General features: G+C 42.6%; 1 protein-coding gene across 4 annotated transcripts in view; it reads left to right on the top strand.

Moving 5' to 3' along the window:
• The window catches only part of LOC108034792 (DNA N6-methyl adenine demethylase), a 99,537-nt gene that overhangs the window by 6,688 nt on the left and 76,986 nt on the right, over nt 1-15,863 (top strand). Inside the window, exons 2-4 of one of the 4 annotated variants that reach the window (XM_044095066.2) lie at nt 169-2,985; nt 3,384-3,524; nt 9,046-9,063. In XM_044095066.2, coding sequence (XP_043951001.1) covers nt 1,222-2,985; nt 3,384-3,524; nt 9,046-9,063 — 1,923 coding nt within the window. In that variant the 5' untranslated portion in view covers nt 169-1,221. Of the gene's footprint in view, nt 1-168; nt 2,986-3,233; nt 3,525-9,045; nt 9,064-15,863 lie in introns of all 4 variants that reach the window. The other 3 variants (XM_017109776.3, XM_044095067.2, XM_044095065.2) reach the window with 3 other exon arrangements.

The following is a 15,863-nucleotide window of genomic DNA, read 5'->3' as shown; positions in this document are numbered from 1 at the left end:
TGTGTTGAAGTTTGTAGATGTTTAAGGCCAGCAAGGGAATGAGAAACAGAAAACGCAAGAAAAAGTACAAGAAAACTCTTCAGCAAGGATATTTCTATAAGAAACTGTAGAACATCTCCGTTTGAAACTGTACTAACTGAATTTTATTTCTTCTCCTCATTCTTACAGATTTTTATCAAAGGATTTGAGAGCAACGGCCACAACAACAAAAAAACAATTTGGAAATCTTTAAAGCAACTTACAAAAAAAACCCCTTTCGGCCCACAATCAAAATTAAAAAAGCAAGCCAACAAAAAGCATAAAATGAATTAAGCTAGACACACACAACTTATATGAAATATAAAATATTATTACTATTAAAGCCAATAACAAGTAACGCGCTAATGTTTAATTAATTGTTAAGAGCAAAACCCAAACAAACAAACAAACGGAAGACAAAGATTTTTAAGCCTACACATTAAGTACAATTTACTAGAATAAATCACTTAAATTATTTTTATATCCGACGACATATTAACAAGCAAATTCAATTGAAAAACGAAGCAAAAACCAGAGTACAAAAACTTAATCAATTTACAACAAGCAAGCATCAAATATTATCAACAACAACAAAACAGCAAGTAATTAATAACGTAAATACAACAACAACAACGCATACAAAATACAAATTTTACAAATTACAAATTTACAAAGATTTTTAAAAGAAAGAAAATTAAACCAAGTCTGCTACAAATTAAAGTCAAATATCAAATACAAATTTTTGCCTAGCTGCCGTTTTACAAACAAACAAAAGAATAAAGTACAAAACAACCAACAACAAATCTTAAACAATTTTTAAACAACAATTTAATAAACGCACTTTACAAAAGAGGAACACACTTAAATAAAATAAATATTCAACTTTGCATTAAAAACCAAACCAGTGAGTTCAAAATAAACGAAATACAAATCTTGGAGTAGCTTCAACTTATATGATAGTATACAAATATATTATACGGATATAATCAGAGTGTTTTACACTAGCCAACAAAACGAAAAACGAAACCAGTCAAATATCAGAGACACTTTTTTAAAGAAGAACTACCTCAAAAAGCAGAAAATCGAACGAGAAGTGAACCGAAAAGTGTACAAAAAATCAGTAAAAAAATCTTTAAAAAATCAGTACAAAGCCCCCGCAGTTTAGGAAGACAACTGCATAGCCATGCCAGTGTTTGAGCTTAAATGGCGTCTTCAATTTTAGCCCAGAGCAGCACGGGCTCTACCGTCGACAGCAGCACTTTGGGATCAACTGCAGCAGCAGCAGCAACATCCGTGGAGGCCACTGTGTCCAGCCTGCACAACACCCATCTGAATCAGCTGAGCAGCCTGAGCCAGCACTACACCACGCCGTACCATCATCCGCATTCTCATCACCACTACCAGCAGCACCACTATCCGCAGCAGCAACATCTCCAGCAGCAGCAGCAACAGCAGCAGCAACAGCAGCAGCAACATCAGCAGCAGCAACAGCAACAACAACAGCAGCAGCAGCACTGGGACTACTATGCCAGGCAGCAGCAGCAACATCAGCAGCAGCAGCAGCAACAGCAACAGCCAGCGGCCGCCACCAGCAGTACCAACGGCAACAGCAGCAGCAGTAGCAGCAACGGCAACAGCAACAGCAATACCGACGGCAGCAATACCACGGTTCCAGCTCCCCTGGGCAGCAGCAACAGCAGCAGCAATCATGCTAATGTTGCAACTGGTGGCAGCAGCAACACTGGCCAGCGGCACGGCGATGCCAATGCCAATGCCCTTTCCGCCGCCTCCGCCGCAGTAGGGAATCCGGGTAATCCCCAGAACTCGACGGCCAACTCGAATTCGAACTCCAATTCCAACTCGAACGGCAGCTACACGCGTCCCTGGGAAATGGAGTCCAAGGACAATGGCCCCCAACAACCCCAGGCGCAGCCCCATCATCTGCAGCTAAAGAGCGGCTTCGAACCCTTCTCGAAGCTGCCCTCCTTTCAGAGCCAGTTCCATGGCTTCAACGAGCAATTACTACCGGATGGAACACCCATGCCGGTGCCAGTGGGAGCAGGAATAGGAGTGCCGCCAGCAGCAGCAGCAGGATCTGTGCCTCCTGTGCCAGGATCCCAGGTGGTACCAGGCTCAGCCATGAGCTCCCTGCAAACGGTGGCCATGTCCCCGGCTAGCATCTCAGTTAGCTCGCCGGGAATGATGAGTGTGGGCTCTCCGTTGACCCAACTATCCAGTCTGCAGACCAGCATCACACCGCCATCGGCGGGCAGTTTTCCGGCCCCACCGCCGCCCAATGCCTTTGCGCACCACCACGCCCTCAATCCGCACCACCATCATCGAGGAGGAGGCACAGCAGTCACCGGGTATCCCACGCCCTATGCCGAGTTACCACTCTATCCGGGATTCACCCCGTTGGGTGTCAAGAAGGAACCAAGTTCGGGAGCCAGCGACTTTGAGATGCTGCTCAAGAAGGAGGACTTTGATCTCAGCCACAGCGGAGGTGGCGCCGGCGGACTGATCCACCATCCGCTGCAGCACGGCCAGCCAGTGCATCCCATTCCCATGGGCATGCACACGCCCACCTCGTACGATGGCAACAACAGCAACAACAGCTACCCGCAGGCCACGGCTGGCAGTGGGAGTGGCAGCCACACGCCGCACACCACCTCCCAGCAACAACAGCAGCAACACCAGCCCACGCCCACGACTACCACGCCGGTCAAGGTCGAGAAGCTCCTGCAGTCGCCGATAGCCCGACTGGAGGCGCGGAAGAAGGAGCGCCGGAAACAGCGGCCCAACTCGCTGGAGTCCAGTGCCGAGAGCGAGGCCAGCGGCATGGACGTAGACCCCAGCAATCCTGGCCAAGTGGACGCCGTCTCCAGCACGGCCAACTTCAAGAGTCCACTGAGTGCCCTGGGAATGGGGGACAGCAACGATGCCAATGCCAGCGGATGCGACAAGCAGGTAAGTGATCGGTGGGCGGGGCTGTTGAAATTTACGGGAGGTATCGGAAATATTGATAAATAGTTTGAATAGAATTCTTTTTGAATTAAAAAAAAAAAAAACGATAAATAAACATATTGCTGACTTTTAAAGCAAAAATCTAACCGATCGATACTTATCGATAAAACCGATACATTCCGATAAATACTCAACAGCCCTGCCGCTTAACGAGCGAAACGGGGCGAACTGGCAACCGCTGCGATTAACAGGACTACGGTCGTCGCCACCATCTTCCGCCACCCACACTGCCACGACCCACGAACACAATCACACCCGCCACCCACAACCACCACCCACACCATAACCACAACCACAACCACTCCAACGACAACAACTCCTCTTCCTGCTCTCTCTTCCAGTCGAAGAAGAAGCGCAAGCGGTGCGGCGAATGCGTGGGATGCCAGCGCAAGGACAACTGTGGGGAGTGCGCCCCCTGCAGGAACGACAAGAGCCACCAGATCTGCAAGCAGCGCCGCTGCGAGAAGCTCACCGAGAAGAAGGTGAGTCCTCCGTTCTCAGATCCTAACCCACCGCATCGGTGTGGAGTATCCCACAGATTCATTCACGGGCAGCGCAAAAGTTACTCAATGAAGTTGGCGATCACAGTGGGTTTCTGGGGATACCACAGTCAAGAGGGAGAACATTTTTCGAAACGGATTTGTTCTTTACCAAAATATCAATAAATAGCTTATGATTATAACTAGAAAACAATATAGAGCAGCATTAATATCCAAGTTTCATTAGGTAACATCTTTTAAGTAATACAGAAGACCCTAAAATAAAATTAGAAATCAAATTTTCGCCCAGAACTTACCTATTCCGAAGCACTGTGCCCAAACGGGCAGCTGGGAATCGGATGAAACTGGTTTTGGTCCTCAAAAGAGAGCCGGCGGGCAAGTCGCATCCACATGAACATTCGCATTCAAGATTCGCGGTCTTTCGCACCAGCGGTCAGTCACTCAGGATTTATGTCAGCGCAACAGATGTTCTTCGGCCAAGTGCCTCGTCCCGTCTCTTTCTGCGGCAGCCTCTGCCGTCTCTTTCTCCAGCTGCCTCGATTTAAGATTTAACTAGTAACCTACAATGAGAGGAGTGTGTGTGTGCCCAAGTGCCTGCGTACGAGGTGCACTCGAGTATCTGAGCTGAGTGATCCGACATCCGCGCATCCTCCAGATACTTTATTATGCCGCTTCCCAGCTCCTTTTCGAAATCACTTAAGATGCCGCAGGCGGAGCGTGTCCTTTGAGCGGTCGGAATTCAGGTTGCCCATGTGTGCGCGAGAGGTCCCCGAATCTGGGATCTCAAATTGCGCTGCATGTCGTCACTCGAATTCTGGACTGGGTGGATTCGAGGTGAAGTGGAGGCATCTCGGGAACAAGTTCAACGGCCCAAGGACCACTAAGGAGTTTCAAGTGATCCGTTGCCAAGGATATGCATGTCTACAACTCAATTTTCTTCGTTTTAAAATGGGGGAAAATTGAGGATGGGTAAATTAGACTGGTATGGGGATTTTCAGAGTATCTAAGTAGTTTTAAGGCGACTTAGCAGGGGTTTCTTTTGATATAATAAAATTTATTTAAGAAGAAAAAGTTATGATAGTAAAGAAAGGTGATGAAAAAATAATCGTAATATAAATATGATAACTTCTTGGTTAAGAAAGGGTATTTCTGTAAGTAATAATTAAATGATTCTTTCAAGAAATTTATGAAATTAAAAGTATCTTTATAACAATCCTAGTGCAGTAACCCCAATCAAGTGATTAGACTATCTAAAGAATTTCTTTCGCTTGTCAGTTGTTCAAGGTCTTGTTCCAATTTCCCCCACCAGCTTGCCAAATCTCAAAACCCCGTCGAATAGTCAGGGTATTTGGAGTAATTCCAATATTGACAGACGCTCCCATATTGCGGCGCTATTTTCTCGGGGCCTCGGAAGACAAATACAGACGTCCAAGAGCAACAGCAAGAACAACAGCAACAAATGGCCAGTATGCCATATAAATAAAATAAGAACAACAATAAAAATAACGATAATAACGAAGGCAACGAAAACAACAATAAAAGGAAAGGAAAGGAGCAGATGTTCACAAGTTACAAACGCGGCTTTTGATCGCACACTCGCACACAGATAGAGATACTCACACAGCGGCAAACAAAGCGGCACACACAGATACACGCAGACAGACAGAGATAAATAAATAAGCGAGTGCGCAGCGTTTTGTCTCTCAGTCGCGATCAGCGGACTGCAAACAGGAAACAAAAAAACTATATGAGAGTGTGCGAAAGAGAGCGGTATAGGCGGCAAGAAAGAGACGGCATCAATGGACAATTAAGGTTGACAGGAGCGAGGAGAACGGGCGCTATACAAAAGGCCGTCAAACGAGAAAATGGCACGCAGAGATCTCTACTATACTATATACCCCTATACAAAACTCCCCGCTCCATATGATCCACCCCCCTCTACGCCCCTTTACTTCAGACGGCACACATAGATAAAGTTGTAAATTTCGCAGTTTCACCGAGAAAAAGAGCAACAGTTGACATGTCAATATGGACAGGGTATCTACAAGATGCGCGACGCGATAGTGCAACGCCAATTTGGTGTAGCTCCCCCGGCTCTTCTTCCTCATCCCCTGATTCCGCGGTTCCTGGCTCCCTGGCTCCTCCTGGGCCTGGACAATTGACGCTTTAGTTTTATATCTTCCTTTGCTTTATCATCGGCATCCGCAACATCATTATCAGGGTTTTCATTGTCCAACTGCCTCACATGTTGGCTGAGATACTGGAACACTATGTCACTGGGTTGGGGTTTTCCGTGAAAAGCGAAAGGGAAGTCCCTAAGAGTCTGTTCAATTTTACATAATTTGTTAATCAACAAATGGTTTTTTATATAGACAGTAAAGGTTACTATTTATAATAGAAAAATAATAGAAAATAAAAAAAATAACATTAGGAAAATGTTTTTTATATTTTAGTTCTTTCTCATGAAGATTGAAAACCTCCTTTTTTATTGAACATTTATAGTACTAATGTTCTGTTGAAATTTCCACTTTTATGTAGTCTAGTGTATCTCAAAATTACTCATATGCTCATATATTTATGCCTTTGTCCATGGACTTTATAATGACAAGGCTTTCGCGGTTTTTTTTCTGCCTGGAAGTTCTCAGCTAAAACTCACAGCTGGTCCCGTCTGTCGAGCTGCTTTGGTCCGGTTTCATTCTTAATGGTGATAAATTTTGTACGTGAATTATTTCATTCTTCAGTTTCCCATCGAAGGCAGATCATGCACTTTTCGACTTTTTTTGAATAACTCATACTTTAAGGTGTACTCAAGTCCCTTGGTCAGCTCACCCTCTTGGATTTTTCGTTTAATATTTTTTGTAATTTCTTTTTTTACTTTCCCAAATCAGCTGAAAAGACCTTCGGGCTTAGTCATTAACTTGGCTATTTGAATTGCTCAGCGAACTCACTCCCACCGCGGTTTTCCATCTTTCCCCCAAAAAAAAAGAAAAAAAGAGAAATCTCTGGACAGGCCTATCTAAGAGGATATTTCCTGTGTCGCTCAATTTGTCTGGGGTATTTTTTTCTTCTTTAAATATGCAGTTTTTCTTAGGAATTTTCTCATTAAAATTTGAACATTTTTTCTACGTTTTTTTCCGCATTCACAAATAAAAGAAAATCAACAACAAGCCGAGGCAAATATTGAAAGTGTCTGGAGTGAAAGGAAAGTAACCGAAAGCCAAAGGAATCAACCCCGAAAGTCCATTTGGAGTCTGTTCGGCGGGGTTTGAGTGATTGACTTCATTGGGCTGCTGTCCAAGGATGCTTTTCTAGCATCCTCTAAGACCAGCCCCCTTTTCTTTACCGACTCTTATTTTCAATTCACGTTTCGCTCCAACTTCATTGAGGCAAATGCACTGGAGTCACTAAAAACCAACGTACAGCCATAACAACTTAAAGGTTCTTGCTTCATGCATACAAAATGCTCGGAAGCATGCATATGCTCATATGGAATGGAACTCAGGCGAACCACTCGCCGTATCCTTATCCTTAGTCCTTCTTTGGGCCAGGACGAGTGCATTGCTCCTACTTGAGGCCACATACACACTCGCACACCAGCACTCCCCGTTCGTGACATACTCTCGGCAAACACACACTAGCAGATAGAGAGGGGCGAAAAGGGAGAGCACTTGCCAAGGTGGCTCGCGCACTGAGAGAAAATGATTATCATGGCCTGATACTTGAATGTTAAAGTGTAAAATTATTAAATGGAAGGAAGAAAATATAAAGTTCTGTTACTTGTTAAAATTAGTATGAAGAAAAACCATTCAAAATATTAGGAATTCTGAAGAGATGGCTTTAAGAATTAAAACGAAAGTTTTTGTCAGTGCCCAGTTTTTGGCACGTTGGCTTGCCAGCTCCTGGAAAACAGGATAATACCCATACACACACTCTCCGCTGGATACTTGAGCCACAACTGCAACGCACCGTGGTGGTGGTAATGATGATGATGACGATGACGCTGGCGATAATGCTCTGGATGTGCTTCATTATGAACATGTTGTGCAATCTGATACTCGGTCGTGGTCGTGCTCCTCGGATATCCAGTTGCACTTGGGCATCCTCTTTCATCCTGCCCAGCTATCTCTGTCCCCTGGATATTACTTGGCTCTTTCTGACTCAGCTTTTTGCCGAAAAATGGGAAAATATGTTGGCCGAAATTTTGCTGTCTCTCGGTTAATTGTCGCTTGTGGCCAGGCACACGACCGCCGCCCTCTTCTGCCCCCCCAAAAACCACCGTCCTTGTCGTCCGCCAGTGATTCAATCATTCAATCTATTGGCTGCAATATGTGCGTTTGTCATTCGATAAGTCCCAAAAGATGCTGCCAGGCATGTCTCCCCGAATTTCGGGTTTCATTTTGGGTTTGAGTTTTTCAGTTTCAGTTTGAGTTCAATGCTCTGAACTCAGCTGGCAGATAAAGTTTTGTTTTAGGATTCAGCTAAGTTGCACGGAAGAAAATTGGGGGTAGATTCTAATTTTACATCATATAGCCCCCAAATATATTATTCAATTTTTTGTAATATATATTTATAAGAAATTACCTAAGCCTCATAACTAGCAGATTTATAATACGTTTATATTCCATATATTTTGAATACTTCTTCAACAATAGAACCCAAAATTACATTCCGGTTTTAAATTATTCTAAAGATGCAAGCGTCTATCTTAAAAAATCACAACCTTTTCTCTGTATCCGAGCTCGTGTCCTGAGGCCGCCTGGCCACAAAATCCCATTGAAAATTCCAGGCAGCTTCCGTTGTTTTATTTCCTCTCCGAAGGATTGCATATTCATCTGTTGCAGGGAGCACACACTATTATTCGTGGACCATCTGCAGAGCCCGCTTGCCTGCACATCTGTTCGCATTGTGCTCTTTGGAGTAGGAATAGGAATCGGAATAGGAATTGGAATTATAGTCGGAATCCTAAGCCAGCAGAGAGTCCTAAGAGCGGAACTTAAGCCCCGTTCAGTGGGAACACACATGCACGCACGTCCATTAAAATGGCATTGATGAATGATTTTTCTGTGTATTATTTTATTTTAAGCAGCTTAGGCTTTGCGGGGATTTGTGTGTGCGCCTTTTAATTGCCAAAATTTAAGCCATAACTTTGAAAACCATAATTTAAATTTGCATTGTTTTTTGCGCTCTGCCTTTTTCATTTTAATGGGTTCTCATTGGTGAGGCTGTTTGGGCGCGCAAATTGCCGCCATGACAGCCAATTAGTGGGCTTATTTTTTGATAGCGCGACAGTCGGTCTATGTACACTTGGACCATAAAGCACATATATGTATATATGTACAACACATATAGGTTTTTCCCTCCCGCATTGAGTAATTTTTGGTTGGCCAACCTCCCTGGTGCGCAGATTTATTTAATTTAAAATTATTGCTAATTATTTTATGCATCACAGCTTATTCGTATTTACAGTTGATTTATTTTCATTTTCTATCTTTTTTCCTTTCAGGAACCCAAAGCCAAAACCGTACGTATATATTTTCATGTAATTATATTTGCACTTGCGGGGGCATTAAGTAATTATTATTTAATAATTAAATGGGTGCGTTAATTTATTTTTATCATTTAATCCGGAAAATAATGGGGTTTCTCAAATACCAAGCAGATAAGTTTTAAGAGCTCCGAAAGGATTTTATTAGGGTGTTGGGTTGTAAGGGGATTGTGGGTTTTAATTATTGAAAGCATGAAAATTCTTTGATCTGCTCTCCCTTATTGTTTATACCAATTATTTAAGCTATTTTCCGCCTGTTCAGTGCTCAATATTTTTTTTGCGATGTTTTACTTGCAGAAATTCTATTGTTTACCCTGCAGATACAAATGTATCTTTACATCTATGTAGAGGAAACTATTGTGTGGTAGTTTCGGTGCTCTTTTTTTACCAGCACATTTTTTTTGTTCTGTTGTCTCCGCATAAATTAAATAATAAAATGCTTGACTCTGTCTGTGTGTGAGTGTTTGCCAGTCTGCGCAATTGAATGCTTTTGTTGCTGTATTTATGGAACAGATTTACCGCTCATGCGGACGATGATGATGGGATGGTTGGGTTGATCTGATGGCTCCGAATCTCATTCTGATTCTGGTGGTGGTTCTGAATCTGGCTCTGGTTCTGTCTGATGGCAATCAGTCGCGTTGGGCTGCACACATTTCACATTTATATAAATCTGCGCGCCGATCGTAAAGCGTTGTTAAATTTTAATAAATAAATGTTCACATCCTTGTTAAGTTGCCAGCAGGGCGAACATTTGCATTGATTGCATTAGCACAGAACAGAACAGCAGACAACAGAACGGCACCGCGGAAAGAAGCGAGAAATGCAAATTAATGTTATATAATTACGCATGGAAGGGAGTACGCTGCGTATACTTGATGGCAATTTGCATAAGGGCAAGGCTGAGCAAAGGAGCGGGACTTTGGTGTGTACTTATCCTTGTAATAGTTAAAGGACAAAAGTGCCGCATTGCCAGTCTTAATGCACCGCTGTTCCTTCGGTAATGAGTGCAAAATCAGTTGCCCTTCCTCTCTCTCTGCTTCTTTTAATGACACACAAATATCCATTCCGTAATGAGGTCCTTGGCTGTTGAAGCATTAAGCCGGCATCCTTGGACCTAGGCAGGTGCAATCCAGCAATTAAGCAATTTGTTGGCTGTTATTGTTTATTAATAAACAAACAACAAAGCGAGACACCGAACTCTGGCGCTAATTGCCACAGCAACCGGCCGGGGAAAAAACAGGAAAGGTACAGAGGTACAGAGAAAGCAGTCAGTTAGAGCTCAAATGGATCAAGTTTATCCCTGCACACGCAGAGTCCTGGGAGCGTGGAACCCACAGAACCCTTTTTTTCTATTTTTGAAGTGCATTCTACCCGATGCCGGTCCCCTCAGAACTTTTCACTGCCCGCTGGCTCAATTTAAATATCAGCGATGCATGGCCAAAAAGGGGTTAAAGTTGCACGGCGAGAAATATTTAATAAATATTTATTTTATAACATATTACAAAAAAAATGCATATGTGTTCCCAAACCTTTACCTAAATAATATAAAAATATTTTCAAAACCTAAAATTAAGAATAGAAGATCGAAAAATCTTTAAAGAGGTATACTTATCAGTAATTTAACATTGAAATAATATATCTTTAACTGTCTTGCTTGTTCTCAAATGTATAAAAACTCAAGAAACACATTTTATAGGCTCATTTCTTTTTCCTTATCCAATTTCTCGCAGTGCAGCATTTGCTGTGCATGTGTATCTGTGTGCAAGGTGCAATTGCAGTGCATTTTTCAGCTTGACCGACTCGTCGTCGTCGTCGTTGGCGGACCCTTTTCACAGCTTATTCCTAACTGCGCGACAAACTAAGCAAATTCGCACCCCAGCGAAAGGCAAAACTGGCAGGAAAATGAAAATGTGGGGCGGAGTCGGAGGAAACGGTTGTCATTTAGTCCAGTTTCCGAGTTTCCAAGGGGTTAAATGCAGCCATAGGCGGACAGATACAGATACATACACACGCCTATTTGCACGAGAATACTTAACTGTAATGGCTTAGAGGGTCAGCAGGTTACAAAACTTACTAATTGCTGACGGCCTTCGGCACAGAGTGGTGGAAAAGTCAACTAAATGGGGCACTAAACGTGGCCTGAAGTTCTGGCGGGGGTGTGAGAAGGATTTAAATATAATTACATAATTAAGGGTACAATTTACCTATCAGTTTATTAAGTTTTAATTGTTTCAACTACTTTGCTTTAATTTTGGTATGTGTTGAAAAGGCGTTTTCATTTTTGTAGAATTTTTATGGTTAGATTTTCCTAAGGCAGGCTCAATTTTTCGAATTTCAATATGTAACATTTCCTGTACTGCCTGCCAATTTTCCGTTTCCTGCTTTCGGCTGGATCCCTTTTTGGCCAAATCCGTTTAAGTCAAGTGAATCAAACAAAATCACAGAATTTACAAAACGTAAGGCCAGGCCCGTCGCCTTACAATTTCAATTTCCAAATGTTTCCCGGAGAAAGTTGTTGCTTGTTTTTCCTTATTCCATTTTTTGTTGTGCTCTGCTTACAAAGTGCCTATCAAGCTGTAACAACAACAGCAAAAGCGAAATGATTGCATTTTGACAACAAATGGGAAATGGAAAATTCTGGCATATTGTTACAACAAAAACGGGGAGCAGGAGAAAGAGCAAAAAACGGGGACGCACTTTCCAAATCGATTTTTGATTATTTTTGCTTATCATTCTGTTTGCTCCTTCCTCCTTTCGATTTTCTCGTTGCCTCCTCCTTGGAAAAACAACAAGGAACCGCCGTAAATTCAATTTAATTTTCTTTAAATATTATTTGAGACAATTTCACCAGCATTACAAGCGGGAAAAAAGTGGCACACCATTTTTTCGTCGCTCTTTCTGCGGAGTTTATTTTATATCATGTTTACTTTCAATAACTTTCATATATATCCCCCATTCAGCGCATAAACCTGGCAAACACAGCGACAGAAAAAAAGGAAAACCATCACCGCGCTGTGGAAAACAAATTTCAGTTCGCTCGCTATTTATTTTATTTATAGCTGAGAGCCTTTTTTGCATTTGGCGGACTTTTGTTTGTCGGCGCAAATTGAAAAATATAATTGAAACAATAAATTGTTATGTTGTCGAGCACTGAAAGAGTTGCCGGGGATTATGTGTATTTGTTCGTTTTCGCTCGACCTGCGTTTCCTCCTGCCAAAGAGGACGAAAAAATCAATTTAATTTCAGGTTTTTTTCCCGACTCCGGCTAACAACTAAAAGTTGGTCTCAGTCTCAGTGCTCTGACCAAAGTCAAGTCATTTGCCAAAGAACGAAGGTCCTGCCGCGCATAAACATCCCCTAACGCGGGGGTGGTTTGCAGTCAAGACACCAAGCGACGAAAGAAACGCAAAAAGAAAGAATTAAAGAAATGTTTTTCAAACAACAAAAAATAAAATAAAGTAAAAAACTCCGCAGAATCAGCAGCAACAACAATGAGCCGTACGTGCAACATGAATGCGCTGAAAAAATTTCACAGCACGTAGCTGGCAGTTGTAAAGTACACAGGCAGAAATTGGCAATTTTATTAACTTCATTTTAGAGAAATGTATGAAACGTATCTAGTTTATTGTGTTTTCAACAATAAATTTTATCTAAGCCACAAAAATATCTGTAGGCAGAATCTATATTAGGATCTTATTTCGGAATTCTGAAAACAGATTATTTCTTTTAAAAGGAGTCTTTAGATTGGAATTTTAAAAATGAATTGTAACCAGAATTGACTGTTAATACAAGCTATCTTTTTGGAATTGTCCTCCCTTTGAAAATTATATTCTAATAATAATTTTGTTAAAAAATTATCCATAAGAAGTCCCCATTTTTTCGTGTGCAGGACCAAAACTTGTGAGCAGGACTTTGCACTTAGCATTTCGCAGTGTGCGAATGTTCGTGCGATATCAAACAATTTAGCGCATTGCATTACAAGTTGTTGGCGCAAAAAAAAGTTGCGATGCAAGTTTTCTAATTGCAATGGCGCCCCCAAAGGATATTAGGAGTGCAGATAAGGGGGGCTCGAAAGCAGGGCTCAGCCGGGGGTTAAGCAGGGGTTAAGGGGAGGTGGACCTATGGGGAAATGGGGCGCGCACGCACTCGTAAAGTGTTGTTGTTGTCGTTGCTGCTGCTGCTGGCACATCATCAGCTATGCAAACAAATACGCATAAATATGCACGCACACACCCACCCACGGCTTTATGCAAAAAACGAGGAGGAACATTGGGGAGGGGGATGAATAAGAGGAAGCTCGAGCAGAGGGAAAATAACAAACTCAACACGCACACAGCAGCTAGAGTGAGCGGTACATGTGCAAATAGACGCACACATACATAACCTTTCCCACTCTCCACTTTCCTTTTTTGCGCTCCTTTCAAGCTTTCTCCTTACGCACATTGCGAACACAACAACAGCAACACTAACTAGAAGAGGGCTGCAAAAAAAATGGAAGAAAAGAACGCACTGCAATGGCTTCTTGGCTCTTGGCTAAACTCCCTGAACTCCCTACCTTTCCTCACTTTTTCCAAGATCTTCAGAGCATAACCCTATCGGTATTACAGTGAACCAGTGATAAGAAATCCAGATTTTGGATAACTATTACATTATGTATTAAAATTTTAACAAATTGGATTTTGATAATTGATATGATAGTACTTCAGATATAATAGCACTCTCTATATAATGGCACCCACTATAAAAAATGCTATGGCATTCAAGGACCTCACCCCGAATATTAGCATTGTACTCCCCAATTAAGCCACTCTCCAAATCCGAACATCAAACGCACATCAAAGCGGTGTGAACCCTTCCAAAGCCAGCTAATTTAAGCCCACATCCTTTGCCCTTTTGATTCACTGAAGTGTCAAGAAACCGAATTGCACTTAATTGATATTCACTGTGGCCCAGGGTGACGCACTTTTGCGCGTGAGGCACTTGGCCATTTTCCCCAGCGTTTTTCAAGTAGTTGGTATAAATATTTGCATTTCACGGGCCGCCCGCTGAAGGAAAATGGGGGAAAAACCAGAAGTCTTGCTTCGACTGGCACCCTCCAAAAAGAGAGGGAAACGAGAAAAATCTGTCAGGAAAACGAGGGAAAAATATGGAAAAATTACCATAGCCTTCGTTGGCATCTTGCCCCATCTGATAAACAGCCGATGTTTGCCATGTTTGAGATGCGGCTGCGACGCTGTGATGCATCTGCATCTGCTGTGCTACTTTGTCGCTGTTAATTATAAAAATTTTCCATTTTCCCTCGTTTTAGCTGGCAAGTGGAGGAAATTTTCTAAGCGAGCGCTCAAAAGCATGCTACAATTTTCCCCCGCACTTTGCGGCAGCTTTTGTCGAGCGGGAATATACATATATAGATCTACTACATAGTACATAAGCACATACATTTATACATATTTTTAGACTTCTTTGAGCAAATTGCAAGCTGGCAGTTCGTGACGGCAGCAGGGCGAGGGGAAGGGGAGGGGAGATTTTCACAACAAAAGTTTAAGAAAAAGAAAACTGTGCAAATAAAACTTTTTGCTTTCGTTGGCTTTCCACCCGCTGCAAAAGTCCTTGCCAAGGGTAAATGCAAAGTTCGCACACACTCTCACACATTGAGAAAGTGGCAGTGGCGAAAAAAGCAAAAAACAAGGGGGGAAATGCGTGTTGGCCAAAAGGATGTTGCAGGAAAGGGGAGAAACGGGGAGAAGTCGTGAAGAAAAAGAAAAAGTGAAGAAAATGCCAAATAAAATGGAGGAAGCTGCGCTTTGATTTCATCTCGCTGGAGAGAGACGAAGGTTTGCAGTTCGCAAAACGCTTCACTGCACTTGACTATTATTGAAGTTGGAGCCAAAAGGACGCAGGACCAAGGACCAGGGACCAGGACCCCGAGCCCCAAGTTTGTCCTTGCAAATAGAGCTGCTGCTGCCGTAGAAACTTTTGCCTTGGGGCCTGCGAAAAGCAAAGGCAACATCTTTGGCACTGCCATTCTGGCAGCATCCTGGCATCGTGGCATCCTGGCATCCTGGCATTCTGACATCCTCCTCGCTCGTCCTCGTCCTCGTCCTTTCGCATCCTTTGCATATTTTAGCGCGCGATTCGTGCCTTCGCGTTGCATTTTTTATGTGTTGGTAGGTCATTGCACGTACAAAAGCCACTTTTACTGCAGCTGCCACTGCCACTGAATTTGCTGCTGCCTCGAAACTTTGCGCTGCTGCCAAATTAAACAACATTGCTGCTGCCAAAGCGCGCTGTTGAATTTTATTTTCAATTTCTATGCCCTGAAAGGAGTCCATAAATTCCATCAGGCGATTGCCAGGTGCGGCCGCCAACTGGGGAAAATTTATTAATTATGCAGCAGGAGCTGCGAATAGATAATTGGGATTTATTGATGAAAAGATAAAAGAGGAGACTCTGAAGTCATTAAGAACCTTGTTTCTTTTTGGTGAGTTTTCTTCACAAATTTTATTTATATATTTCACAAAATTCGCTTTTTTAACCATAACATGGATAACATGGTATTTGCCTCTACATAAATATTTAATATTATTTGTATATATACGAGGTTAGTAACTTAGTGCCTTGAAATCTAGAAGCTGTTAAACCACCCTCAATATTTCTCGTTCTAATTAAGTTGTTTTGTGCCCGCTCTTCAGGGTATTTAGATTTTCGGAACTTAAAAAATGACTCCTCTTCCATTTAATGCATTTTAATGGTCACTCCTCGGCGGTGGTGGTTAG

Source organism: Drosophila biarmipes, chromosome 3L, assembly GCF_025231255.1.
Source record: "Drosophila biarmipes strain raj3 chromosome 3L, RU_DBia_V1.1, whole genome shotgun sequence".
Classification (NCBI taxonomy): domain Eukaryota; kingdom Metazoa; phylum Arthropoda; class Insecta; order Diptera; family Drosophilidae; genus Drosophila; species Drosophila biarmipes.
The sequence above is the reverse complement of the archived record's forward strand: the minus strand, read 5'-3'. Positions and strand labels throughout refer to the sequence as shown.